At 46.9% G+C, this 27,989-nt stretch overlaps 1 protein-coding gene across 2 annotated transcripts in view; it reads left to right on the top strand.

The window, feature by feature from the left end:
* Positions 1-27,989, top strand: part of LOC137635552 (delta(3,5)-Delta(2,4)-dienoyl-CoA isomerase, mitochondrial-like) — a 125,078-nt gene that overhangs the window by 13,036 nt on the left and 84,053 nt on the right. For both annotated transcript variants that reach the window (XM_068368023.1, XM_068368024.1), the window contains 2 exons: positions 18,331-18,520; positions 18,869-19,085. In XM_068368023.1, the coding sequence (XP_068224124.1) occupies positions 18,331-18,520; positions 18,869-19,085 (407 nt within the window). The remainder of the gene's footprint in view (positions 1-18,330; positions 18,521-18,868; positions 19,086-27,989) is intronic.

Raw genomic sequence — 27,989 nt, 5'->3', positions numbered from 1 at the left:
ACGAGTTGCAGAAAGGATGTTTAGACACCTCAGATGCTCTTCAGTGTTAGTCTACCAGGCTAAGTGCTGTGTTTTCTGTGGGTAGTGTCGTGGAAGGGGTATCACTCCCCTCGATGCCTCTATTCTAACAATAGCGGAGTTCCTTTTACACCTTTGGGAAGAAATGCTTCTCTCGGCTACGGTAGTCAAAAGCTACCGCTTAGCATTAGGTCTCACCTTTAAATTGAAAGGAATAGATATTTCCTCCTTGTTGGAACTTTCTCTACTCACAGCCTTGAGATTACTTGTCCCCAGTCAGAAGTTAGACTGCCTCCTTGGAACGTGGTTTTTGTCCTTCAGTCCCTGAACGGTGCCTCCTACAAACCATTACGGCAGGCAGCAGATCGCCACCTTTCCTTAAAGACGGTGCTCCTACTTGCTTTGGCCTCAGTCAAGTGAGTCTGTGAACTGCATGGTCTATTATACAACATTTCCCATTCAAGGGGATGGGGAGAAGTAATACTCAGCGTTGTCCCCGAGTTCATTGTTAACACTCAAAATCCTGGGGTATTAGATCCTAGATTCAGTCCCTTTAGGATCGAGAGTCTCTTTTCTGTTAATGAAGATCCAGACCAACTGGTACTTTGCCCAGTAAGGAGTCTGAGGTGTGTCAGCAATGTTTGTCAGCATGGGAAAGGTCAAGAGAAGGGTCACAAAGAATACAATTTCTTCTTGGGTTCGCAGGGTCCTTGACCTTACACTTAGTCCTGACCCTCCTCTGACCCAGAGCTCATGACATTGGAGGCATTGAAATGTCCCTGGCGTTCAAAAAGAGCTACTCTGTGGCGCAAGTACTGCAAGGGGGCGTGTGGAAGTGTCAGACGACCTTCACCGCCCACTTCCTGGAAGATGTACCCAACAGGAACATGGATATGTTTTCCATTGGTCCTGTAGTGGCTGCACAAATGGACTAAATACCTCAAGCTCCTTGATGGACAAGTAGCAGAGGGTTGAGGGCTGAAGTTACCTGGGTTAGTCTGGGAGGAATGAGTAGAATGAATTGCGCCTTTCTTTCCTTCATCTTTTCCCCCTCTGGGGAATCAGCACCAAGGTACTCAGCACAGCTGACCTCACCTCTCTGTAGGTAAGTTCCGTTTCCCTTGTGTAACCCAAGTATAGGAATGATAATACTTGTTGCGTCCCCAATACCTCTTGCGGGGGTGGCCATTGGGTAGTCTCAATACTCTCAGATTCCTATGACTCGAGATCCTATAACTAGACCAGCCACATTGCTAGTATCACAAACACAGCTTGCGCAGGCTGCTAATAGTGCAGAGCACAAATATTTTAGCGAGGGCAGGGTCCTTACTTCCTACGATCTATATAGTATGGGAGAGAAGCCCAGGTCAAGTGCCGAAAGCCTGTTGGTACAGATTTCTCCCTCGTGAGAGGTAAGTCATCTCCTATAAATAGTGGAGGGCTTGTATTTAGTGATGGAACTAATGACAAATTTGAAAGTAATTTGTATTTTTCCTAACGATGCTTGCCTTGTCTCCGAAGAAGTCGTGCCAGAAAGCAAAGTGGTTGCTCAGCCCAGGTGTGTGAGTGAGCGGGGTAGCCGGCTACCCCTCACCCCTCCCACTAACTAGCGGTTGGGGTAGTTATACCTCGCTGAAATTTTCATGGCTCGTCTTTCAGCTTCACCAAAAGTAATATCCCCTATAAATAGCTCCAGGTTTGTATCATGAGGAAAACTACAAATTACTTTCAAATTTGACATTTCAATGGTTTTTATATGGTATTTTTGGGCTAGGCCATGTCGTCCTGATGGAAGGTTCCTTTAGGTAGCTTTCTAAGGGATATTTGCTACAGTGATACTCCCAGAGAATTAACCATAGGTCTCCAGAATTCTAACTCCTGGCGCGAGTATCCTTAATATATCTTTAAGGGTATCGCATAATATCAGGGGATGTATTTTTTTTTCATACGACGCATAGCAATCTTCACCCCGAATAGGTTTAACTCTTTGAGGGGGAAGAGTGGCGAATGAAAAGGGAGCCGTTATCAAGGTACCCGGTGGACCTCCTCTCCGTACTACTACGGCCCATCATTCCTTTAAACTGTAGCATTTAAGCTAAGTGTGCTCCCACGCTTCTCTCGGTGTTTGTTACTGTTTTCGGAATATTATCATGATCTTTCCTGTGTATAATTTTAAGGCTCCCTTCTCACAGTTTAATTCGTATAATTTAAGTGTGTTTGGTGGAGCATAGCCGACACCGGAGGCGGCCATTTTGAGACCGCTGTCGCACGTCATAAATGCATTTTTTGTTCCGTGACTGATATACAAACCACGCTATTTAATATTGGTTATTACTTTCGGCGTAGCTGAAATGACGAGCCATTAGAATTTTAACGAGGGTTTACTACCCAACCGCTAGTTAGCGGGGCATAGGGATGGTAGCTTGCTACCCCCCCCCCTCACACACTCCTGTGCTTGAGCTCACTTTGCTCTCGGCTCGGGTGGTAGTCGGACGTGTCCGCTCTCACCCTCGCCTATCTGACAGCCATTAATGTCTTTTTGCTTTCTCTTCTACAGGTTTGAGTGTGAAGTTGGCCTCTGCGGTCATGCGCAAATGTCCTGGATTACCCGACCGCCCTTGTGATACATTTATGTCGGCGGTCGAGACGGACCCTCACACCCTTTGTCCTTACTGTAGGGGCCAACGGTGTGATAGTAGTAATAAGTTTGGTGAGTGTAGGGAGTGGTCTGCCTCCCAGTGGGATATTTCTCCTTCAAAGATTTCTTTGAAAGGAGAAAATCCCAAGGACTCTTCTTCCGTTGCCCAAACCTCCTCCGAAGCTACCACTCGATCGGTTTCTCTCGAGAGACCGTCGAGTGGTAGCGTAGACCGTGGTTCTGTTTCCCGACCTTGGGGTTCGAGAGATGGCGTTGCCTCCCCTAGCGAGGCAGCTCCACCTCTTCCCCCGGGGGAGGATTTAAATGTTAATGTAACTGATTTATTACAGCTTTGGTCTTCCTTGGGGCTCGAAGGTTTGCCCTCCAAGGAAGCCTTGTTTGACATCATCCGGTTGGGTGCCGCTGTCAAGTAATCGCCGACTTTGGAAGAGGTTGATCCTCTGTCTATCGTCGACGTTGTGGTGGCAGAGGTATCCAATGCGGTATCTCCTAATACCTCTGCAACTTATCAACCCGCAGTAGCTGAAGGCTTAGTTTCTCCCGTTCCTGCTCAACCTACAAGGGAGGAACTAAGTCCGACAGTCTCTCCTGCCGGTGATTCTCTCCCTCGGGGGAGTTCACTCACAGAGACTCCTCTTCGGAGGACTGCTGATGGTCAGCCTGCTGACCCAACGGCCCTCAGAGGGTGCATACATCGGAAGGCTCCCCTTCCTCTTCGCCGGAGAGGCCTTCCTTCACCTTTATAAGTCGGTGAGGAGGGGCCTCTTCAGTTCCTCATCATCGTTGCAGTCCGCCGCAGAGGAGCCTTGTCATCGATCTCCGACTGTTCCTGCTACAACCCTGGACCTCTCTGCGGATCGTTCACGGTCCCCTTCGGTGGAAGGTCGTCCTTACAAAGGGCACGCCGACCTTCTACCCGTCAGACCTGCCGTCGTCGATCCTGGCTGCTGATGCGCTTTGGGCGACAACTAAACCTGTTTTTATAAAACAGGCAACGGTCCCTTCGGGGCAACAAGGGCATGCGCGCAAATTTGCGCACACGTCTCTTACGCGCCATGCCAAGCATACGCGCCAACGTTCTCCTGACCTCATTGAGGTTTCGGAGATAGCGCGTCAGCGGTCTCCTGCTGTTGCTGATATAGCGCGCCAGCGCGCACCTGCCGATGTTCCTGTTAAAGCGCGCCAGCTCTCACCTGCTCCCCAGCGCGCCCTCAACCTACTGCGCGCCAGCACTCACCAACGCGCCCACGATCTTCGGATCTGGGCGCAGTAGGGAAGAGTAAGACTTTCCCTACTCACCAGCGCTTGCCAACGCGCCGTCGGCTTTCACCTGCGCGCCATCCCTCGCCAGCGCGCAGTCACCTACACGCTCCCACAAGGATGCGCGCGCTCATGCCCATGCCCATCTCCCACAGCAGTGATGCATCGCCAGCCTGATGTGCGCCCACAAGAGGTGCACCAACGTGCGCAGGTTCCAGCTGCGCGCCCGTGCGCAAGAGATATCTCTCCTGCGCACGTGCGCCCAACGACATCTTCTAGAGAGCACGATCCCTCGCCCGCACGGGCTCTTCATCCTGATACTGCGTGCCCGCGCGCACGAACATTCACCCTCGCGCGCGCAATCTGCTTCCTGCGCACTCTCCGATGTCCCCTGCGCACGCTTCTACGCGCCTTCGCAATCGCGTGTGCGCCCATCAGTAGTCTCCCGCGCGCGACCCCGGGTATTCCCCAGCGCGATCGTCAATATCCTCCCACGCGCGAGGCTGCAGGACAACGCGCGGCAAGGTCGCCATCGCCATATCCCCCCTCCCCCACAAGCGCAGGACAGCGCGCTCCCCGGGGGGGGTGAAGGTTCCAGAAAGGTCCAGGGACATTTTTTCTTTGTCTTTTTCTTCTTCTTTTCAGGCGAACCCCCCCTATGTAAACTCCTCCCAGGGATCAGTCGATCCCTGTCCCTCCAGAGGGAGTGTCTGACAGCGTAGCCATCAGCCTTGGTTTGGGGCACTGATCAGAGCGGTCACACAGGCTTTCAAGCCTGTTCTCTCTGAATTGGGCCACAAATCCTTGGCTGCGTCTACTCCTCTGAAGAGAAAAAGAGGAGTTTCGGACGCGGTGACTTCTCCGAGGACTAAGCTGTCTCCTCGTAAGCCTTCGAGGCAGGCCCCCTCCCCCCCAAGACTTTTTCTCCCTCCCCTTCGGACGAGGACTTCTCGTCCTCAGGGGAGTCACGGGAGGTGAGACGTTCCCCCATTACACCATTGAGGGAAACCCCACCTCGCGCTGAAAAGTCTTCTCGGGTAGGGGTGGAGAAGAGTATACCTCCGTCGTTGTTGGAGTCCTGCATCTCTCCCAGGAGGGAGTCGAAAGACTCCAAGACGGTACTGAAGTCCTCGTCAAGACTTAGACCGGAGCCACCCAGTCACTCGGAGAACGTCCGCGAGTCTCCCCAAGAAGGGCCTTTGGGAACAGGAGACTTCGCTGCTAGTCCTTCAGGAGGATAGCTGCAGGAGTCAGAACATGCGTTTTGGCAGATTCTGACCCTTATAAGGACTCTCAATGGGTTTGCTGACCCAGAGATTCCTCCTCGAGAGGGCAAAGACACGGTCTTGGACCGAGTGTTTGGGACTCAAAATTCCTCTAAGGCCAGTGCAGCTCTGCCCTGGTCTCAAGGGGTTAAGAGTACCATGGACAATATCGCAGTCCAGCTCTCCGAGCTAGCCTCCTCCAGCCGATCCAGTGCCGGCAACAAGCTTCTCCCACCTCCTCATGTACAGCAGAGGAGGTACTTCTAAATCTTAGAGGAGCCTTGTTTAGCTCTTCCCTTCACCATTCTTTGGAAGAGCTTACTAGGGGAGTCCCTCTTGAGAGACTCTCCAACCGACATGTCTCATTCTCGGCAACTGAGATCCTTAATCAGGAGAAGGTTGCGAAGTGTGCCATGCAGGCCACCTCGTGGCTGGATATCTGGTTAGGGACCTTAGGTATCCTGATACATTCGGAGGATTTATCCAAAGAACGTATCAGGAAAGCTATGGAGACCTTTCTACTCTCAGGCACTCGCACGATCGAGTTTCTGGCCCACCAAGTCTCGAATGCGGTGTCTGAGAGGTTCCATCAGAAGGTCCCTAGCACCGAGATCAGCAGGCTCAGACATTCTTCCGTGATGGGAACGAATCTGTTTGAGCCTAAGGACATATAGAATGCCGCTGAGAGGTGGAGGAAGTCCCACCAGGACTCCCTCCTACATAGGACTTTGACATCCAAGCCCTATAAGCCTCCAGCACCCCAGCAGCCCTGTCCTACCAAGACCACGAAACCGACAGTGGCAGTGAAGACAGTGTTGTCTAAGCCCTTTCCTGTCAAGTACAGGAAAGGCAAGAAGCTCTCCAGGGGAGGGAAGAATCCTAGAGGGAGCAGCTGAGGCTGCAAATGCTAGGATTGGCAGTCCCCCTGCATGTCCACCAGTGGGGGGATGCCTTCAAAGTTGCGCAGACAGGTGGCAGCAACTCGGGGCCGATTCCTTGACGATATCGCGTCCCGTTCACAACATCTCTACCTCCCCTGACGACGAATCCAGTGTCATTGAGCTCCTTTCCCATGGGATCAGCAAGGGGGCAGGCCCTTCGGGCAGAAGTCCAGACCATGTTGAAGAAGGGCACACTCCAGGAGGTCCTTGACGGGTCCCTAGGCTTCTTCAGTCGACTCTTTCTTGTAAAGAAGGCGTCTGGAGGCTGGAGACCAGTCATCGACCTCTCGGCTCTGAACAGGTTTGTCAAGCGAACTCCGTTCAGCATGGAGACCAAAGACACGGTCAGACTTGCAGTGAGACCTCAAGACTTCATGTGCACACTGGATCTGAAGGACGCGTAATTCCAGATCCCAATCCATCTGTCTTCAAGGAAGTACTTAAGATTCAGCCTAGACAACAAGGAGTACCAGTTCAAGGTGCTGTGTTTCGGTCTCTCCACAGCACCACAGGTTTTCACCAGAGTGTTCACCCTAATATCATCGTGGGCACACAGGATCGGCATCCGTCTCCTCCGTTATCTGGACGACTGGCTGATCCTAGCAGACTCGGAGTCATCCCTTCTTCGACATCGAGACAAACTTCTGGGACTTTGCCAGGATCTGGGGATCATGGTAAATCTCGAGAAGTCCTCTCTGCAGCTGTCCCAACGACTGGTATACCTAGGCATGATCATAGACACCAATCTCCACAAAGCCTTCCCATCAGACGACAGGATAGCAAGGCTGAAGAAGGTCGCAAGCCCTTTTCTCAGACGAGAAGAGCTTCCAGCCCAATCGTGGTTACGTCTGCTCGGTCACCTCTCATCTTTGGCTCCTCTAGTTCCCAACGGTCGCCTCAGGATGAGATCCCTCCAGTGGCGACTCAAATCCCGGACGTCATGATCCCTGTGGGACCTGCGGAACGGACGGACCTTCAGTGGTGGGTGACAGACGAGAACCTACGAAGAGGAGTGGATCTTCTCGTCCTCCCCCCGGATTTGATGCGGTTTTCGGATGCCTCAAAGAAAGGGTGGGGGGCCCACGTTCTACACCACAGGACCTCAGGCCTGTGGTCAGAATCAGAAAAGTGCCTCCACATAAATCTTCTAGAGATGAAGGCCGTTTTCTTGGCCCTTCAGCAGTTCCAACAATACCTGGCGGGTTACTCTGTGGTGGTGATGAGTGACTTACATCAACAAGCAAGGAGGTACCTTTTCGAAGCAGCTATCCCATCTTGCAGTAGAGATACTGAGGTGGACCAAAGTCCACTCGATTCCACTATCGGCACGCTTCATTCCAGGCAAGAGGAATGTGCTCGCCGACAATCTGAGCAGAGCGTCTCAGATAGTGAGTACCGAGTGGTCTTTGGATAATCTAGTAGCTAACAAAGTCCTGACTTTGTGGGGTTCCCCGACTGTGGATCTATTCGCAACAGCTCTGAACTTCAAGCTTCCGCTGTACTGCTCCCCAGTCCCGGATCCCAAGGCGCTCTGGCAAGATGCCTTCCAACAACGGTGGGACAACATCGACGTTTACGCCTTTAGCCCGTTCTGTCTGATGAGGAGGGTGCTCAACAAGACCAGAATATCGGTCAATCTTTCAATGACCCTCATAGCTTCGCTATGGCATCACGCGGAATGGTTTCCGGACCTTCTGCAACTCCTAACGGAACTACTGAGAGAACTCCCTCCACGACACGATCTACTCAGACAACCACATGCCAACATCTTCCACAAAGCCGTAGCTTCGTTACGACTTCACGCCTGGAGACTATCCAGCATCTCCTCGCTGAGAGAGGATTTTCGCAACAAGTTGCGATCAGGATGTCTGGACATCTGCGAAAGTCATCCGCAGCTGTCTACCAGGCAAAGTGGAAAGTCTTCTGTGGTTGGTGTCGTGGAAGGGGTATCTCTCCACTCGATGCCACTGTTCCAACAATAGCGGAGTTCCTCGTGTATATGCGGGAAGAAATGCGCCTTTCAGTCTGGGCGGTGAAAGGCTATCGCTCAGCCTTAAGTCTAGCCATCAGGCTCAAAGGAATGGACATTTCTTCTTCGCTGGAACTTTCCCTACTCGTACGAAGTTACGAACTTACCTGCCCTCAGTCGGAAGTGAGACCTCCTTCATGGAACGTGGTACTAGTTCTCAGGTCTCTTAAGAGACCTCCCTATGAACCATTACGCCAGGCTTCAGACCGCCACCTAACTTGGAATACGGTGTTCCTCCTAGCTTTGGCTTCGGCCAAGCGTGTTAGTGAACTTCATGGTCTCTCGTATGACATCGCCCATTCAAGGGGATGGGGGGAGGTAACGTTCAGATTCGTCCCTGAGTTTATTGGTAAGGCTCAGAATCCAGGAGTAGCGGACCCTCGGTTCGACTCCTTCCAGATTTCGAGTCTCCGTTCTGTAACAAATAACCCAGACCATCTCCTACTGTGCCCAGTAAGGAGTTTGAGGCTATATCTCAAAAGAACGGCTGCAGTCCGTCCTCAGGTGCCAGCGTTATTTGTTAGCACAGGGAGGACTAAGAGGAGGGTCACCAAGAACACCATCTCGGCATGGATTCATAGGGTGATTCATCTGTCCCTGAATCCAGACCCTCCTCCGTCACGTCGCCTTAGAGCACATGATGTCAGGGGCGTAGCTACGTCTCTGGCCTTCAAAAAGAATTTCTCAGTGACGCAGGTTCTTCAAGCTGGGGTGTGGAATCGTCAGACAATGTTCACAGCCCACTACCTGTAAGACGTGACCCACAAGAAGCTCGATACGTTCTCTATCGGCCCTGTGGTGGCTGCACAACAGCTGGTTCAAAACCTCAAGCTCCTTGTTGGACAAGTAGCAGAAGGTTGAGAGCATTGTTACCCAGTTTTAGTCTGCGTGAATGAAAAGGTTTGTCTGGCCCTTATTCTTTTCTTCATCTTCCCCTCTCTTGGGGAAAGCAGCATCCTGGGTTCTCTGCATAGCTGACTCAAACCACTGCAGGTAAACTATGTTTCCTTGTGTTCCTAGTATTAAGCTAATACTGTCACATCCCCATACCCTGACGAGGTGGTATTGGGAGAGTCCTAGCCTAAAGTTTCCATCTAAAGAACTTCAGGTCAACTTCCTAGGACGAGTCACACTTCATTATACCTTCACACACAGCTTGCGTAGGCCGTAGTCCTTGCGTAGCAAGGTTCTAGCGAGGTGCAGGGACTCCTTATTTTTAGCCCCTGGGCAAAGCCAAAAAGCCAGTACTGGCTGGGATGTCCACCCTTCCTAATGGGTGAGTCACCCCTATTAAATAGCGTGGTTTGTATGTCAATTACGGAACAAATGACAAATTCGTAGATCATTTGTATTTTTCCTAACTATACAAATCTTAGCTATGTAATTAAACTTGCCCGCCAGCCCTATCCCCCTTGAAGTCCTACCTCTAAGCAAAGTGAGCTCAAGCACAGGTGTGTGTGAGGGGGGGTTAGCAAGCTACCCTCCCCTACCCCCGCTAACTAGCGATGGGGTAGTAAACCCTCGTTAAAATTCTAATGTCTCATCATTTCAGATACGCCGAAAGTAATACCCCTATTAAATAGCTAAGGTTTGTATAGTTAGGAAAAATACAAATTATCTACAAATTTGTCATACTTATCTGGATGATTTATCTAGCTCCACCACTCTTCACCATAATCTGTCAGGCACAATCGATTTTCAAAAGGGGGCCTGGATAGTTCGAGGGACAGTGTTCCCAACTGGGGACAGAATAGGAGGCAGCGTGGTTGCCAATATGGTTAAATTTCTGGGCTCCGACCTGTGCCGCCCAGTGAAATACTCCTAGAGCACTATTTCTAAGGAATATAACTGCTATATATTACCAGAGAAAAAAAGCATAGGAATGCCAGGTTGAACCCAGCTCGCTCACCTATATAAGGTGTCGGTATAAAATACTGGGGCGTGATAATTCACAACCAGAGGTCTCGCACTATTTAGATATCTCCTCTTCAAAATCCCCGCCACAGCGAGGTGCCGATCAACACTACTACCACTAACCCAACCCACGCCAGTGACGTCACTCCTTTATAGCATTTGTTGTTATTAAGTCCAACATGTTTTTTCTCGTGTTTACCCTTGGATTTATCATTATTTTATAATCGATGGCCGATTCCCATGATACCCCATCGAAGTTAAGTACTTTATCCATGAGTTTTAGCGAGATTGGGCAGGGTAACCTCTGTTTTTATTGATTGAGAAGTGTTTATATATGAACGGCGTCCCCGTTCTTACCGTTCATGGTTCGGCTCTGCCCTTTTTCTCGTTAGTTCGTCCGTCATTAATATTTGTTCGAACTTTTAGGAGTTTTTTCCTTACATTTATATAGTACACCGTCTTTATGCTTTCATCTAGCATTAATTTTATGTTATCCTATGATATCAGTGTTAGCGTTTCATCAAGGAGTAGGTTATGTTGGTATGCCTGCATTCGTGCATGTTGGTGGATTGCGTCACCTTTGAGATTGTTTCGCTAGTTCTAGGAAGACGACCATCTCACTTATTATTATTAAACCTTTTAGTTTTATTACGCTCCACCTAGTTTTACATTTGGTTCGAGTGGGACTCTCGCGTATTTTGTTGTTTTTACTGTTCGATCTACCGCTTCAGTAACTAGGTTGGTACCCCTGCTTTCCATCTGCTGATGGCGTCATGCTCCTCCCTTACCACTCGCCCGAGTCCCTCTCTAGCCTTATTATTTCTGCATGCCTAACCTTACTTACGTGATTTCGCTTTTAATTCATTATTTTTATGTATTTGTGCATTGATATTATATTTATTGCTTTACTCCGTTATGATCATATTTTTGGGATTTTCATGTCATGTTGAGGGGATCTCCAGTTGGTAGCTCTGTCTACCACTACGCACTGGTGATTCCCCGGTACCATACCCCCCCCCACAGGTTGGGGAGGCTATTCCATCCCCCCCTCCTCCAGTGTACACCCTTCCTCTCACTCGATGGTTGTTGGTTATGACATACGGGTCAAGTATGCTTGTTCCGTAGTCTTCCCTCAACGTTCCGACATATTGAGGACTGAGTGTACCCACGGGGTGTGACTTAGTCTCATTCATTCATACCGGGCGGTTTCGTCTCCTCCCCTCCCGTCGCCCCGATTGGCCATCGGTCGGGGGAGGGGGAGGGCCGGGACCACCGGGGACTATCACACGTGATTAGTCGGTATGACTGCACCTTGGTGTAACTTTTGCTTTTAGCTATGGTTGTAAGAATGAGCACTTATATTAGGAGTGTCCCCACCTATGGTACCTCCTGCTATTATCGTCCGCATAGGACTTATTAAATATACCATATCATTATATTATATTCTACATGAATCATTACCTTCGTCCCGGTACCTCCGGTTGGGTAGTGGGGGTTCCATTGGCTCCCCCCGCGCTCTCCCGTGGTACCCTCCCGTCATCAGACATCGGAGCCTCCGGGCTCTTAAATACAAGATCTGTTGACACTGACACAGTTTTGATTAATATCCTCCCTCCGGGAGCCCTATTCAATTACAGACATTAGTTTTAGATCATAACTGGAGTTTTCTATTTATGTATTTTAAGGATGTATCTTAGGTTACTTTAAGTTTACTTTAAGTTACTTTAAGTTTACTTTACCAACCCTGTTCCCCGGCCCCGGGGGCCCCGGAACTAGTTTTGATTATATTTATTCATCACTGTTTTTTGCATCCTTTTTCATCCCTTTTTATTTTATACCTCCCTGGTAATGACGGGATGGTATATTCCTCGCTATGACAATATTATTTCATTGATAATCTTAACTTATTACGGAATTGTTTCAACAATGTCTGTTAATTTTTATAATTTTTTCCCCGGTTACTATACCGGTTCGAAATTTTGTTCATAGCCTTTTGTCCCGATTTCATATCGGTCTATTTTAAGAATCCGGAACACCCGGATCTTTTTAGGTTATTAACCTATTATGGGATACTCACGTATCTGTATTTTATTCTATACTTCCCAAGTAGCGACGGGATAGTGTATTTCAAGCTATGACAATATTATTTCATTGATAACCTTAACTTATTACGGGATTGTTTTAACAATGTCAGTTTATTTATAAGTTTTTCCCCGGTTACTAAACCGGTCCTAGAGTTGTTCATAGCCTTTTGTCCCGGTTTCATATCGGTCTACTTTAAGAACCCGGAACACCCGGATCCTTTTAGGTTACTAACCTATTATGGGACACTCACGTATCTTTATTTTATTCTATACTTCCCAAGTAGCAACGGGATAGTATATTTCTCGCTATGACAATATTTTTTCATTGATAATCTTAACTTATTATGGAATTGTTTTAACAAAGTCAATTATTTTGACAATGTCAGTTAATTTATGAAAAGTTTTCTCCCCAGTTATTATACCGGTCCGAAATTTTGTTCATAGCCTTTTGTCCCGGTTTCATACCGGTCTATTTTAAGAATTCGGAACACCCGGATCTTTTTGGGTTACTACCCTACTATGGGACACTGTAGGTGCCCCTGTCGTTACTATCTATAATTATAACTTCGGATATATTATTTTGGGATTTTCATTTTATTTCCTTTGTGATTGATCGATTTAAACATTTATTCTCGATCTATTTATTTTACATTCCCAACGGAGTTACCTTGTTCATTAGTAACGATATACCCTCTTTCGGAGCTCGCAGTCTTCCATGACTTCTACCTTGGCGACTCTTTAGATATGGGTTGGCGGGTTTGCCTGGAGTGTCAGGGCAAAGAGACCCTGTGTCTCTTCCTTTTAGGGTTTTCAAGGAAGCATGTGGCTGATGTCGGGCCACGTCCCGTTGTCCCTAAAGTTAAAGCTACCTGCCAGCCCTACCAAAGACTCATAGGTCTTCCAAATCACCAAACCAGTTAAGACTTCTCTTGGGTCGAGAGCGAAGCCCGGCCTGAAACCTACGACCCCGGAGGCTCCCTTCGATCCGGCAGCCCTTTCAAGATTGATGCATGGCCTCTCGTGGCATGGTTAGTTTCAACCTGACCTTTCATTAGAAGAGGCCAGCGACCGATCCCAGGGATGAGGTAGAAATTTATTTCTATTTGAACACGATGTTGTGCTGATATTTATCCATATATATACATATATATATAATTTACGGACCTCTGTAGCTCACTGGCTCAAACCTCGTGTCACATACCGAGTCACCACGAATTATAGGATGGAAGATTCCTGGTGCCTCTGTGAACTTGACAATTGAATGGAATTATTGCCCATTAGGGGGAAGAGAGAGTGCTAAACCAGATAGCCTCATACAGGGTCTCATTTGTTATGGGCTACCTCAACAGCACAATATATCATCCCGGATGCCTCTAAGCTCCCGGAATTCGTCGAAAGCAATCCGTGGAAGGGGGCCTTGCGCTCTCCCTTCAAAGATGGTATGTTAACCATCGAAGGGTTTGGCACCCGGACTGTAGAAGATTTTGAATTCTACCCGCCGGGTCTACAGTTCCCTCTCTCTGGTTTCGCATGCCTTACCGAGGAGACACTCGTAAGGTTTGACAAGGTCCCCAAAGAAACCGAAATGTACCCAAAGGGGCAGGCTCAGTCCACCTGGGTCCGGCCCTTAAACGAGTGGGAGTGTGTTAACACTACGTTAACACCTCACAAGAGCCCGTACACGATGTTTCTAGTGGAGGAGTAAACCCCTACTCCGTGTGTCACTAAGATATCGGACCTTGCTCAGCAGGCAATAAACGAGGACAAGCCGTTACCGCAGCTGAAGGAAACGCATCCGACCTCCCTCCTGTCCCTGGGGGATCACGATTGCTGGACTAACGCCCCGGCGACCTTCACATCGGGTAAATTAAGCGCTGACTGTGCTCCCATTCAGTTCAGTGAGTGGCTACCCAGGCTTCCGGAATCCCTGATATGCCTCGAGCTCGAAGCCTGTATGCGCCTGAGTAGACCTATCAACTCGGCTACAATGGCAGAAAAGACCTCTTTAATGTATGAAGAAGAACCACCTTTTAAGGTCTTGACGAAGTCATTACTTCAAACCTTACTGTCTGATTCCTACGACTCCTTTGCGGCCAGACGTCGTTGCTGTAGGCATGTCTTGTCTGAGGCCACTATCAGACATGAGTCTAACAAGCTCATTAAAGCCCCAGTCTGGAGCTGCTAGGGTCAATCAGAGACTCAAGGTTCGATGGGCTTAGTCCCCAAGCACAAGTTCGAACCGGCCAGCAACCAATCTCGAGGTAGAAAGAGTCTGAGATCTTTCCATTCCTTCCAAACCGGCGGTCCCAACAGGTGGTTCAAACCATCCCGGTGGCACAAGGGAGTCAACCTTTCACTTCGAAGGGTCAACCCCAACAGCAATACGTGCTGGTTCCTCAGTCCCAAGTAGCAACTACCTCCTATGCTACTTCCCCAGCCCTTAGGCCCACCTTTGAAACTCAGGGTGCTTTCCAGGGTTACCAGCGCCCCAGAGGCGCTAGCTCGAGAGGAACTTTTCGCAACAGCTACTCTCGAGGCCGAGGAGGTAAATCCGCAGCAAATCATTGGGAGTTCTCAGGTAGGGGTAGGACTTTACATCTTCCGGAACCGTTGAACGTTCAACATTTGGGCTTTCAGTATAATTTCCAAAGGTCTGGGGTGGAGTTGGATAGAAAGGCCCCCTCCACCAACCAGTTTTCATCAACATCCAACGGAAGAGCTAGTCTTATATGAAAACAATTTATTGCAAAAGGAAGCAATAAAAGTAAATCGTTTGTAATTTCAGGATCACTTGTTCAGCGGTCCAAAGAAAGACTCAGAATAGCGAAGAGTAATCCTAGACCTGTCGCTTCTGAATTCTTACATTTAATGCGACAAGTTTCACATGCTGACCATCTCTCAGGTGCGGACCTTGCTTCTCTGTGGGGCCGTCACCTCCTCTATGGATCTTGCAGACGTTTGCTATCATGTTCCGAAAGCAAGGCATTTTCGTCCGTTTCTAGGCTTCAACTAGGCAAACTGCCTCACAGCAACTACAGAGTGATAATCTCTTACAACAGTTTTGGTTCCAAATCAACTTCGAGAAATCTCGTTTGGTCCCGAGGACAAGTTTCAATGGTTAGGATTCAATGGGTTCTATGCTCCCACACACTGTCTCCCAACAGCCAAGAGGAACGATATAGCAAAACACAATACGTTTTCTCAAAGACAAATTGTCTTCCAGAAGAAATCAAGAGAGAATCCTGGGTGCCCTCCAGTTTGCCTCAGTAACAGATATACTACTGAAGGCCAAACTGAAAGATATAAGCCGAGTATGGTGCTCCAGGAAAACGAGTAATATCGAGACAAAGGGCTCGACTCCAACCAATTCTGAAGAAAAGACTTCAACCATGGACAAAGGTCAAAATCTGGTAAATCCGTTTCCTTACAATATCCACCCCCAAGCTCGTCATTTACACAGACGCCTCCCTAACAGGCGGGGGGGGGGGGGGGATACTCTCAGTACAAGAAAGTCCTGGGACTATGGTCGACAATATTCCGCCAACTTCATATCAATGTTTTAGAGGCCATGGCGGTATTTTTGACCTTAAGCAACCGGCTCCAGCCAAAAACCAACATATCAGGTTTCTTCTAGATAGATAGTGGCGGACGCACTTTCGAGGACAACTCCGCTGGAGTCGGAGTGGTCACTAGACCCAATGTCCTTCAGTTGGATTCTTTCTCAGGTTCCGGATCTCCAGATAGATCTGTTTGCAACAAAGTCCAACTACAAACTAGAGTGCTACGTAGCTCCCAGCCCGGATCCTCGGGCTTACGCCACAGACACAATATCATTAGTCTGGAACACTTGGGAGAGAATTTACCTATTCCCACCAATAAATCTGTCGATGAAAGTGTTAGACAAGCTCAGGACTTCAAAGGCCAAGTTGCTCTAGTAGCCCCCATCTGGCCCAAGCACAACGGGTTTCCCCTTCTGGTGGAACTGGGTCTCCACCTCGACAGATCCCCAATCCAATACTAACACAAGCAGTACAACTCGCTCTGTGTTAGCTTCCTCAAATTCAGAATGCCCTACCTTTCTGGACTTTATGAAATTTGCAGCTCAAGAGGTGCAGATATTGATCCTCAAATACGTTATTTTTAGAATCAGATAAGAGGGGATCCACCCTTCGACAGTATGATTCGGCTGTTATGAAACTTGCCAGTTTTTAAGGGACTCAAAGGTTGAGACGATGACTATGAATCTGACAGTAACCTTCTTCAGAATTTTATTTGAATCAGACTTAGCGACTTGTACTATTACCACAAATTAAGTCAGCCTTGAAGGTTTTACAATTGGCTTTAATATTGCCCTTACAGATTCATACTTCTCATCCATCCCGAGAACCTGCGCCAGATTGAAACCATCAACTCACCCTAGCTCAGTTTCCTGGTTTCTGAATGACGTACTTAAGTTGGCTTCAGACACTCTTAACGAGACTTGCCATTATATTCCATTGGTTAGGAAATCCTTGTTCTTAATGAACCTGACTTCTGGCGCCAGAATATCAGAACTTTCAACCTTGTCTAGAGATCCAGGTCATATTGAATTTCTCTCGTCAGGGGAAGTACTCCTTTCCCCTGACAAAAGATTTTTAGCGAAAATGAGGACCCCCAGGACAGACGGTTCCCCTGGAAGATTGTCCCACTTCCGTAGGACCCATCTTTATGTCCAGTAAACACTCTGGAAGCCTACTTAAACATATCTCCCGTTCAGTCCTCGGGGCCCTTACCCAATAGAGAAGGTGAAGAACCATCATCCTGAAAGGACTCAGACAGAAGATTCTGCATTTCATTAACGGGCTACCTAGAATCATTCCCACATCACTCCCTCACGTCCATGATATATGAGCTGTAGCTACCTCAGTTAATTACTATGAACTTCACTGGACTTACTAAATATACAGGCCGGAAGTCTCCAACAGTATTTAAACGCCACTGCTTAAAACCTCTGGAAGCCTTATATTTGCTACAGTGGCAGCAGGGAATGTGATTCCTCCTGAACATAGTGAAACTTAATCAACTATGTCTTGCTATCCTCTTACCTGTTATTTTGGATTTTATTTTACTTCCTCAGGTATTGTTCCAAGATTTGGGACCATTTCTCTGGTACTATTTCACTGGGCGGCACAGGTCGGAGCCCAGAAAAGGGATTTTGACGAAGGAAAAATCTATTTCTGGGCGAGAGACCTGTGCCGCCCAGTGAACCCTCCCTTGACTTCCCTCCCAACATGGGCCCCAAACCTTGGGTGCTATGAGGAGTGACGTCACTGGCGTGGGTTGGGTTAGTGTTAGTAGTGTTGATCGGCACCTCGCTGTGGCGGGGATTTTGAAGAGGAGATATCTAAATAGTGCGAGACCTCTGGTTGTGAATTATCACGCCCCAGTATTTTATACCGACACCTTATATAGGTGAACGAGCTGGGTTCAACCTGGCATTCCTATGCTTTTTTTCTCTGGTAATATATAGCAGTTATATTCCTTAGAAATAGTGCTCTAGGAGTATTTCACTGGGCGGCACAGGTCTCTCGCCCAGAAATAGATTTTTCCTTCGTCAAAATCCCTTTTTTGGGGTGTTTTTTGAAATTTAGGGCTAGATGAATTATCCTAGTGAGTGTATTTTATGATAGAAATAGCATAGTTTTCAAAATTCTTTTTATGTATCTAAGCTTTCATAAACTCTTCTTGTTTTTATCACAGAAATAATTAAAATCTAAAAAACAAATGTAATTGTATAACTCACAGAAACTTGTGGTATACAGTACAGTACTTAGGGTGCTATCGATGAACTTTGATATGACGAGGTATTACTGCATTGTCGAACAGAAGTACAAACAAAGCCTTGGGACTGGTTTCCTTAGATTTTGGATTCCCCAATTAAGATTATCAATATTTGTCTTCCCTCTTCAAGGCTCATTGACCCTTTATTGGTCAAGTCGTTACAGGTAATCAACAAAATTGGATCATGGTTTTCTATCCCTAAGTCAACTGAATAGAAGATAAATATCAAGTGAAATTGAAACTAAAATTGAAAATCTAAATACCAAAGAACTTTATGAAAGTTTTACATGTAGAGGAAAATAGCATGAAAGCAGTATAATGGACAAATTTATTTTTCCAGGTCTGACAATGATGAGCCAAGCACAGAGAGCAGTCCCCCGCCCGTCTGCCGTCGTTCGGGCAATGTGCTCGACTTCGAGCAAAGGCTACTCCTTTGAAACGCTGGCGATGACGTCGCCGAGGGAGAACGTCTATCACGTGGAGATGAATCGGCCGGATAAACTGAATGCCATGAACTCGACCCTTTGGAAGTAGGTGTGGGGCGGTGGAGATGTTGAGTGGCTACTGCTTACAGTGGGCCCTATCCCTCAGCCTGTACTACATTGCCCTTTAGCCCTGTCCCACCAAACTTTATCTTTTTTTTTGTGTGTGTAAAAGTTTTAGTCTCTTATTAAACATGAAAAAGAAATGAAAAGTACTGTAAAATGGAGTACCTAATCTATGAAGAGACTTTTATCACAAACTAGAAACTGGTAAAATGTAGGTGAGTCTCTCTCTCTCTCTCTCTCTCTCTCTCTCTCTCTCTCTCTCTCTCTCTCTCTCTCTCTCTCTCTCTCTCTCAATTCAGTTCTCTTTATCTGATGATTTTCATTTTGCAGGGATATTGGCGCTTGCTTCAGCCAACTCGCTGTTGACCCCGATTGCAGGGCGGTGGTACTTAGCGGCTCGGGGCGGCTCTTCACAAGCGGTCTCGACATGTCCGACCTGGGAGACATGGTCGGTGTCGTCATGAGCGATGACGACGTGGCCCGGAAATGCCGCAAGCTCCTCGCCATAATTCAGGAATTCCAGGATTCGTTCACGATGATTGAGAAAGTAAGTGAGCCTTTGGATCGACGGCGAGGTAGGTAACGGCAGGTTGGCGAGGGAGAGCCACCTACCTGGGGGCGTGAGTCATAGGACTTTCTTCTTACTCAAGTTTGTTATAAATTTTTTCATACATGTAATAGAAACCTTAGACCTCAAATAGGAGTGCGACCTCAGTTGCCCCGCCCACCCGACCTGTGGAACAATCTCTACTTTGACTTCGGCTGCAGTGTTGTACTGCTTTGGTTGGTTAACACTTTCTTGTTGATAGGTAAATACAAACCATTGTCCTTTATTATAGGGGATGATAAAAGTGTAACCTGAAACATAGCAGTTAAAAACAATTACTTAATTACCTGTCGGCAGCCGGGAGGCAATTGCCCCCCTGCCAGCTCACAGCTTCTCACTTTGATTTCAGCTTAGGGAGAGTATAGACATACGCTCATGGTGTGGAACTTTTGGAAGACTTTTTTTAAATCTTTATTTTTGCTTTCTCTTTTCACGATTACTTCTGTTTAGGTCTGGTATGCGGACGTGCCCAGGAGTATCACCGAACATTTTCGGTACTTTTTATAAGTCGGGGTGAGGTAGATCCTCATACAGTTGCTAGTCTTGCAGATGCCACAGCTGTGCGGAGGACTGCCCTTGTGTTGAGTGTGGGGAATGTCTGCCTTCCGAGTGGGTGAAGTTTGGCAGGAGGAAGATTAAAAGCCTAACAGGGATTCCTCACCTTCGAGGTCCTCCTCGAAATCAAAGAAATTCAGGCTTTCATTTTCTTCACCTAGAACTTAACATTCTGACTTTTTTACTAGTCTCTTTTGGGCTACCACTCGATTAAGACTGGCAAGAGGGTGTTGGCGTCCCTAGTGAAACGGAGGATCCTCCTCCTCAGGAGGAGTCTGCTATTTCTCTTTCACAGAAGGCTGATCCTATTGGCTAGCGTTGGGCATTCAGGGATCCCTGTCGGAAGATAACCTTCAGTGGTTCCTGGATTCTAAATGACCTGCACAGGATATCATGCCTTTGCAGGAACAGCTGTTAGTTGTCCCCCTCCGGCAGATGACGCTACAGAGGTATTTCTTCCTCTTCCTCTTCAGTCTCCGACGTTCCAGAAGGCTTCGACAACAGCAGCAGACGCTCATCCTCCTGCATCGAATCTCATCAAATTCCATGCGAGTCTTCCTCTTTGGAGGGTGCCCGCATGCCGTCTCATCTTCCTTTTAGACCTTCGCCTTCATCCAGAACTTCGAGACGGACGTTCAGGCCTTTTTCCAGTGCAATCCAGTCTTCATTCTTCATCACGTTTCGCTCGGGTTTCGTTTTCACGCTCCGTTAGGCACTACAGATGCTCTTCTTTGTTAGAGGAGGAAAGTTTCCCCTCGTGCTATCCATTCATGTTCCAACCATGGTGATCACTCCCCATCTAAGGAAGACGATGATAGGCAATGACCTTCCAGGTGTTCACCAAGCCCTCCATCAGGAAGAGGTAGTAGAGAGAAGATCCTGTTGAACCCTGCTTTGCGAAAACAAGTGCCCCTCCTCGTTCGAATGTTTGCTGTTTGCCCATCACTCCTCAGGACCTGTCAGCCCTCTCAAAAGTCAACATCTCGGCTTCAGGAGTTGGGTTCAAACATCGGTCCCCTTTTAGACTGGGTGATCATCTTACACTCTTTTCATTACCCACGAACAAGAGCAGCTACATCCAAGGGATGTACGGCTTAGATGACATTCTCTGGTCTCCACTGAAAGGTAGGAAGGCCTACATAGATCTTGTGTCATGCCCCCTTCCAATGCTAAATCTCCTCAGGAACTCCTCTGGTCAACCTTGGCCAGGGATGTTTTGGAAAAGGATGAGAATCAGGTAGCAGGGGAGAAAGACTGGTAAGTCTTTTCGTATGGTCCCTATCTCCATTACCATAGCCATTAGCTCTTGACCCCCAGATTGCCGTCATTACTCCGGGCTGCTCTTCGAAAGGTTTCTTTGCCGCCGTCGTAGGCACTTGCAATGGAAGTCATTGCAATGAACACCCTTCAAGCCACTTCCTGGTTTGATCACTGGTGTGGTGCAGTTGGTTACCTCGCAGACATGGGGGACTTAGTTAACCCGGGAAAGAAGCCTGTGTTGAAAGGTATTGTTTTGCGAGATGCCAGGACGGTCAAGTACTACATCTTATGCACCAGGCCACCGACCAGTGGACAAACTGAGTGCTAAAACGCTGTGAGTCCATGACTTCCAGGATGCATAAGCATATCGGTTGATGGGAGAAGCTGGATCTTCTAAACGCCTCCTTGAAGACGATCGCTTTTTCCTCCAGAGGACAACACAGCAACAACAAAGGACTGGAGACAGGGAACGCATGACTCGTAAATGCAGAGGGCTGTATTCCTATTTGGCACCACAGTCATCCACCTCAGGACAATTGAAGCCATAGGGTCAGTCCTCTCAGTCCTCAAAGAAAGGAGGTCTCCAGTCTCAACCCATCCTCGAGGAGCTCTCTCTGTCATTTCCCTCTCGTCAGTCCCAGGGACGCAGCCGAGGCAGGGGAAGAGGTAGGGGAAATCGTATGCACTAGGGGGGATGCCTACAAAGAATTGGAAACGGTGGTGGACTCTTCAGGGTTATCGCTCAAGGTACCTCCATCCATTCACCAGGTCTCCCCCCCCCTCTGATTCCTCCTCTGGCGTCAACATCATCTTACTGTTGGGGATCGGTAGACCATCTAGCCCTTCATCAAGAGATATCCAAGATGTAAGAGAAGAATGCCTTGCCTTGCGTGAGTTTGGCGATGGGTTACCCAGCTTCTTCAGTCAACTTTTGTGTATAAAAGGCATCTGGAGACTGGAGACCTATCATTGATCTCTTGGCTTTGAACGAGTTCATCCATCAGACCACGTGTTGGATGGAAACACCAGTTATAGTTATCCTTTCTATAAGACCTTGGGACTTCCTGATAACATTGTACTTATAGGACGCCTACTTCCAGATACTGTATAAGTTTACCCATCGCCGCAGAAGTATCTTTGAGACATAGTCGACAGGAAAGTCTTCCAGTTCAAGGTCCCCTGCTACGATCTGTCGATAGCTCTGCGGGTCTTCACGAGGGTGTTCAAACTCATATCTTCCTGGACCCACATCAACAAGATCTGGTTTCTTTTCTACCTAGACAACTGGTTGATTTTAGCAAAATCAAAAGAAATCTTCGACAATTATCAATATCTTGGGATTTTGATAAATCAAGAGAAGTCTGTCCTCATCTCACCCAGAGGCTGGTTTACTCGGGGATGGATCTAAATACTATTCAAGGGAAAGTTTTCCATCACAGGATAAGATATCATAACTAAGAGAGTTAGCTCTTTCCTTCCTACACCAACCATGTCTGCCAGCTCATCACTCAACAGAAAATCATTGGTCATCAGACGTCTCAGGAGCATTTGGCTCCCAGAGGCAGACTCCACTTAAGATCCCTTCTATGGTAGCTGAAGTCATCATGGTTGCAATATCTCGACAATCTTATGTCTCTGGTGGAAGTCAGGGAGACTTCCAGAGGAGATCTCAAGTGGTGGCTGCTAGAGTCTAATCTTCAAAGAGGAACAGAGCTCTCAATTTCTGCTCCTGAGTTTCACCTGTTGGGAACTCACCTAGGTTATTGCATGGTATCAGGGACATGGTCGGAGCAAGAGAGACAAGCCCTCATCAGTTTATTGGAACTGAAGGCAGTCTGGGTGGCTCTTCAGGAGTTTTTCCCTCTTCTAAAAGGACACTCGGCAGTGTTGGTGAGCAACAGCGCCTCTGTAGTGTCCTACATCCTCAAGCATTAAGGAACAAGGTCCCTCTAATTGTGTCAACTAGCTGTAAGAACTCTGGTGGGTAGAAGCCAACTCGATATCTCTATCAGCCCAGTTCATTCCGGGAAGGAAGAATGTCATAGCGGACAAGTTGAGCAGGAGGATGCAGATCGTTTGTGCAGATTGGGCATTATGTCCTCGGATGGCGACGGAAATCCTTTTGGTGGGATTCACTGTCAATAGAACTGTTCGTAACAGCTTTGAACAAACAAGGTTCTTATTACTACTCTCCTGTTCTGGATCCAGCTGTAGTGTTTGTGGACACATTTTAACACTCACGGTACAACTTCTACTACAATGCTTTTCCTCAATTCTGCCTTCTCAGTAAAGTAATTAACATAGTTCAAGCATCTTGGAATAAGCGCATGACCCTCATAGCTCCAAAGTGGACACACATGGAGTGGTACTCAGATCTTCTGCTGCTGTTGTCAGAGACTCCGAGTGAACTTCCTCAACTCCCAGACTTTCATCAACCACAGGGCACTGAAATCCCTACTATTTCATGCTTGAAGGTTATCCAGTATCTCTCCTCAGAGAAAGGCTTTTCTCAAAAAGCAGCACACCAGATATCGGGATACCTCCGTACATCCTTAACTGTGGTCTACCAGCCCAAATGAGCCACCTTCTGTGGTTGCTGTCGTACAAGGGGTGTGTCTCCTTTCGCAGCCTCTGTCCTATTAATTTCCGATTTTATGTACTACAGAACCTCCACAAGGAGAAACTCTGCTCTGTTTCTTTGGTAAAAGTGTAATCTTCAACCTTGAGCCAAGTCTTTAGACTTAAGGTGTTAGACATTTCTTCTTCTGAGGAACTCTCAATGCTCATACACAGCTATGAGCAGTCCTGTCCTTCAGTTGAAGTGAATTTGCCATACTGGAACGTCGTCAAAGTCTTGCGTTCCTTGAATGGGGTACCCCATGAACTGTTGAAGCTAGTCTGACAGCGACCTTATGTCGAAAGTGGTGTTTCTGCTCGATTTAGGCTTGGTTAAAGGGGTCATTAAACTTCACAGGCTCTTATTCAATGTCACCCATTCAAGGGGGGTGGAGGGAGGTTTCTCTCAGCTTTGCCCCTTTGTTCGTTACCAAGACCCAGAACCCATCGTCTAGCGACCCCAGATTTTTATCGTTTCAGTTTGTAAGTTAGTTAGTTAACTGAAGATTCTAGCTTTGTCCTGTAAGAGCATTAAGGTCTTAGTGCTTGGTAAGTCAAACAACACCTGTAGCACCCATTTGTCAACACAGGGAGAAAGAAGAAATTATCTAAAAACACCATTTTCTTCCGACTCAGGAAGATTATCTGTACTATAGATCCTTATCCCCATCCCGAGATGGTTTTAGGTTAAAGCTCATGACATCGTAGGTGCTAGCTCTTCTCTGTGGCTCAATTTCTTCGGGCAGGTGTCTGAAAACGACAGACAGCCTCCCCAGACCATTACCTGCTGGATGTGACCCATGGGTCCTTGAACACCCTTACAATAGGACCTGTCGTAGCTGCTCAGCTGCTGGTCTAGCTACATCAGCTCCTCTGACAGAACAAGTAACTTTAGGTCGAGAGCTAAGGTTACGAGAAAGTCTGGGATGAAAGTAATGATTGACTGGCCTTTTTAGTTCTCTTTAGAAAAATACATATAATAATAAGTTTCATATATTTTATATTATACATACATACATATATCAAGGCACTTCCCCCAATTTTGGGGGGTAGCTAACATCAACAAATGAAACAAAACAAAAAAGGGGACCTCTACTCTCTACGTTCCTCCAGCCTAACAAGGGACTCAACCGAATTCAGTTGGTACTGCTAGGGTGCCACAGCCCACCCTCCCACATTATCCACCACAGATGGAGCTTCATAATGCTGAATCCCCTACTGCTGCTACCTCCGTGGTCATCTAAGGCATCGGAGGAAGCAGCAGGGCCTACCGCTCGCCATTCATTCCTATTTCTAGCACGCTCTCTTGCCTCTCTCACATCTATCCTCCTATCACCCAGAGCTTTCTTCACTCCATCCATCCACCCAAACCTTGGCCTTCCTCTTGTACTTCTCCCATCAACTCTTGCATTCATCACCTTCTTTAGCAGAGAGCCATTTTCCATTCTCTCAACATGGCCAAACCACCTCAACACATTCATATCCACTCTAGCTGCTAACTCATTCCTTACACCCGTTCTCACTCTCACCACTTCGTTCCTAACCCTATTTTATATTATACAAAACATTATACATCAATGAAAGAAAACAAAGGAAGTGAATTATTTAAGCAAGTTGATCTTCCCTTCTCTTGGGGTACGGCTTCATAAGCCTCGCCAGCAGGACTTGACTTGAAGTGGAAGGAAGATCACTGAGCTTTCAGCTACCTTGTGTGTAAAGACGAGGGAGTCTTTCCCCCACACTTCTTGCGAGGGGAAGTGTCTTGTATCGAGGCAAACTTAGTAATTTATATAATACCTTTCGTCGAACCCGTTCCTTTTGCCAGGACTACAGCATAGAGTTTCCTCTCTCAAGCTTAACTACTTTGAGGCATGGGCCGTGATTCTCCACTAACTTGCTTTGGTTCACGAGGTGTAAGGAACCCAGAGTTCTTGGATAAAGTTCCAGCCAGTTGGGAAGGGTACTTCCACCAATTTAAAATTGAGTGTGCCATCGTAAAGGATGACAGTTAGTATTCGCACAATAGCAAAGAAATTTTTAAGACTAATTTATATTTTTCCTAATTATACAAACCGGGGTCCTTTACTCAAACTTTCCCGCCAACACCAACCCCCGAGTAAGTCCTTGGTGCAATCAAAGTGAGTAGATGTGAGCTGACAGGGGGCTGGTTGCCTCCTTGCTGCCGACAGGTAACTATCTAGCTGTTTTTTACACCTTGGAAAAGTTTTAACTGCCATTTTCCAGGTTACGCTTTTATTGTGTTCTATAGTAAGGGACTCGGGTATGTATAATTGGAAAAAATACAAATTACTTTTAGAAATTTTGTCATTTTATTTCTCTCTTCAGTGTGGTTGTCCATACTGTATTGTTTGTTGATGAATATTATAATCTCAGAGTCGTTACTGTTTCTTTCAAACTCTACCACAAAAAAGATTTGACAACAGCAATTGAAATATGGGACACAAATTTAAAAAGAAACACATGACAAAAACCACAACTTTTATTTTCAAACTTATTTACAAATTAAATAAGTGTTGCTTTACCATTATACTCCTATAATTAAGTTTAATTCAAGATATTTAAGAACGTATGGAACGAGGTAGAACGTATAGAAATAAAATACTTAAATGGAGAGTTTGCGAGTTATCTCCAGTTGCCGAAATGTTCCTGACGTGGTGTCGTTAGGCTTGATATCGTTACAGATGGGATAGCTGCTCTCTTGGTCACTGATTTAACAAAAATATTTGAGATAGGTATTTGTTTTTTGAACTGAAGGGGAAGACTGTTACTGGAAAGCTAACTATGTCTACCCTCTGGAGTTCTTAATGCTCTCTATCTTGTTTCTCTATGCTATTATACCCGTGTGTTGGTGGAGCTAATCAAAATTACCATATGAGGGTTTTTTTATATCCTTCTCCCCGTTTGTTTTCCTTTAAGGCTCCCATTTTGATCATGCCAAAGAAGCTTCTAGAGCAAGTCTTTGGGTGCAATCTGGACTCAATGTGTCGCCTTAAAAAAAGCATAGCATGCATAGGCACACTTCCAGAAAGAAAAGCATTTTCATTGAAGATCAGTTGCTTCCGACAGTAATAAAGGTGATGAAGTCTTTGTCCAAACACTAGCTGGATTCTTTTCTTGGAAGAGATATGATGTTTTTCTAATATTAATATGTATTCATTTTACTGTAATTGTATCTATTAGATGTTAGATCCTTGCACAGACATTAGAATTTACCAATTGACGAAGCAGCACTTCAGCTACTTTATCCCAGCTTCGGATATGATGCCCTCTGTGTGTCTGTGTATTTCAGAAGGGGTAGAGAGTTCCTACTCCAGGATCTGGGAGTCCTTTGAGTGAGACAGTAGTAGTGTCTTCCACCACGAAGATGATAATCCTTGTCTTAATTTCAAAATACTTTTATCGCTGTACTTGTTGTAGGTGATTCTTGCATTGACCGCGATTTTTCAATATTAAACTTACCCGATAATCATGTAGCTGTCAACTCCGTTGCCCGACAGAATTCTATGGAGGGATACGCCAGCTATCACAATACTAGAAGGGGGTGTACTTACTAGCGCCACCTGTGGCCAGGTACTCAATCATTTGTTGTTGACACCTCCTCAATTATTCCTCTGTCGTGCTTCCGGCTAGACGTTCTGGGATACGCTTATGGTCTTCGAGTTTATTCACGGATATTTGGTGAAGTATTCTCTCAGATTAACGGCTGTCGCTTTACTGGAATCCTTCTTATATTAGCTAGATAGCTTTTATATAATACTGATATAACGGTTAACGAATTTTGCTTGTTTTTGGATCACCCTTTGGCTAACTCTTTGAAACAAGATGTCTGACGTTTCGCAAGCCCCCTCCCATAGACGATGTAGGTCTTGCAATAGGCGTATTCCGAAGGCCTCGGTAGATCCTCACACCGCTTGTTCTGACTGTAGGGACAGGCCCTGTCTATTAGAAAATCGATGTGAGGAATGCGCCGGACTTTCGGAATTGGAATTTGTCCGTCTTTTAAAATATTCATCTAAGTTAGAGAGAGGTAGAGTTAGGAGAAGTTCTTCTCACTCTTCTATGTTTTCCTCACCTCATGATCCCCTACCTTTTCCTACCCCTGTAGTGGCTACCCCCGAACCTACTGTGTGCCCTCCGCCTGATATGTCAGTTGTTTTGCGTGCTATTCAGGCTTTAGGCGATAAAGTAGAATCAGTGGTAAGTAACCATAAGTCTCTGATGGCCGAAGTTAAAGAACTGAAGGTCAAGAGTGCAGTGGGTGGAATTAGTGCCAGTGCTGTGACGAGTGCTAGTGTCGGTGCAGTGCCAAGTGCTAGTGGTGCCAGTGTGGTGCGTGAGGATTTTTCTGTGCGAGCCAGTCGTCCTCCCAGTCCGGGACCTCTTGCAAGCTCC

Source organism: Palaemon carinicauda, unplaced genomic scaffold (assembly GCF_036898095.1).
Source record: "Palaemon carinicauda isolate YSFRI2023 unplaced genomic scaffold, ASM3689809v2 scaffold14, whole genome shotgun sequence".
NCBI lineage: Eukaryota > Metazoa > Arthropoda > Malacostraca > Decapoda > Palaemonidae > Palaemon > Palaemon carinicauda.
Note: the sequence above shows the minus strand (reverse complement) of the source record. Positions and strands in the feature narration are given on the sequence as shown.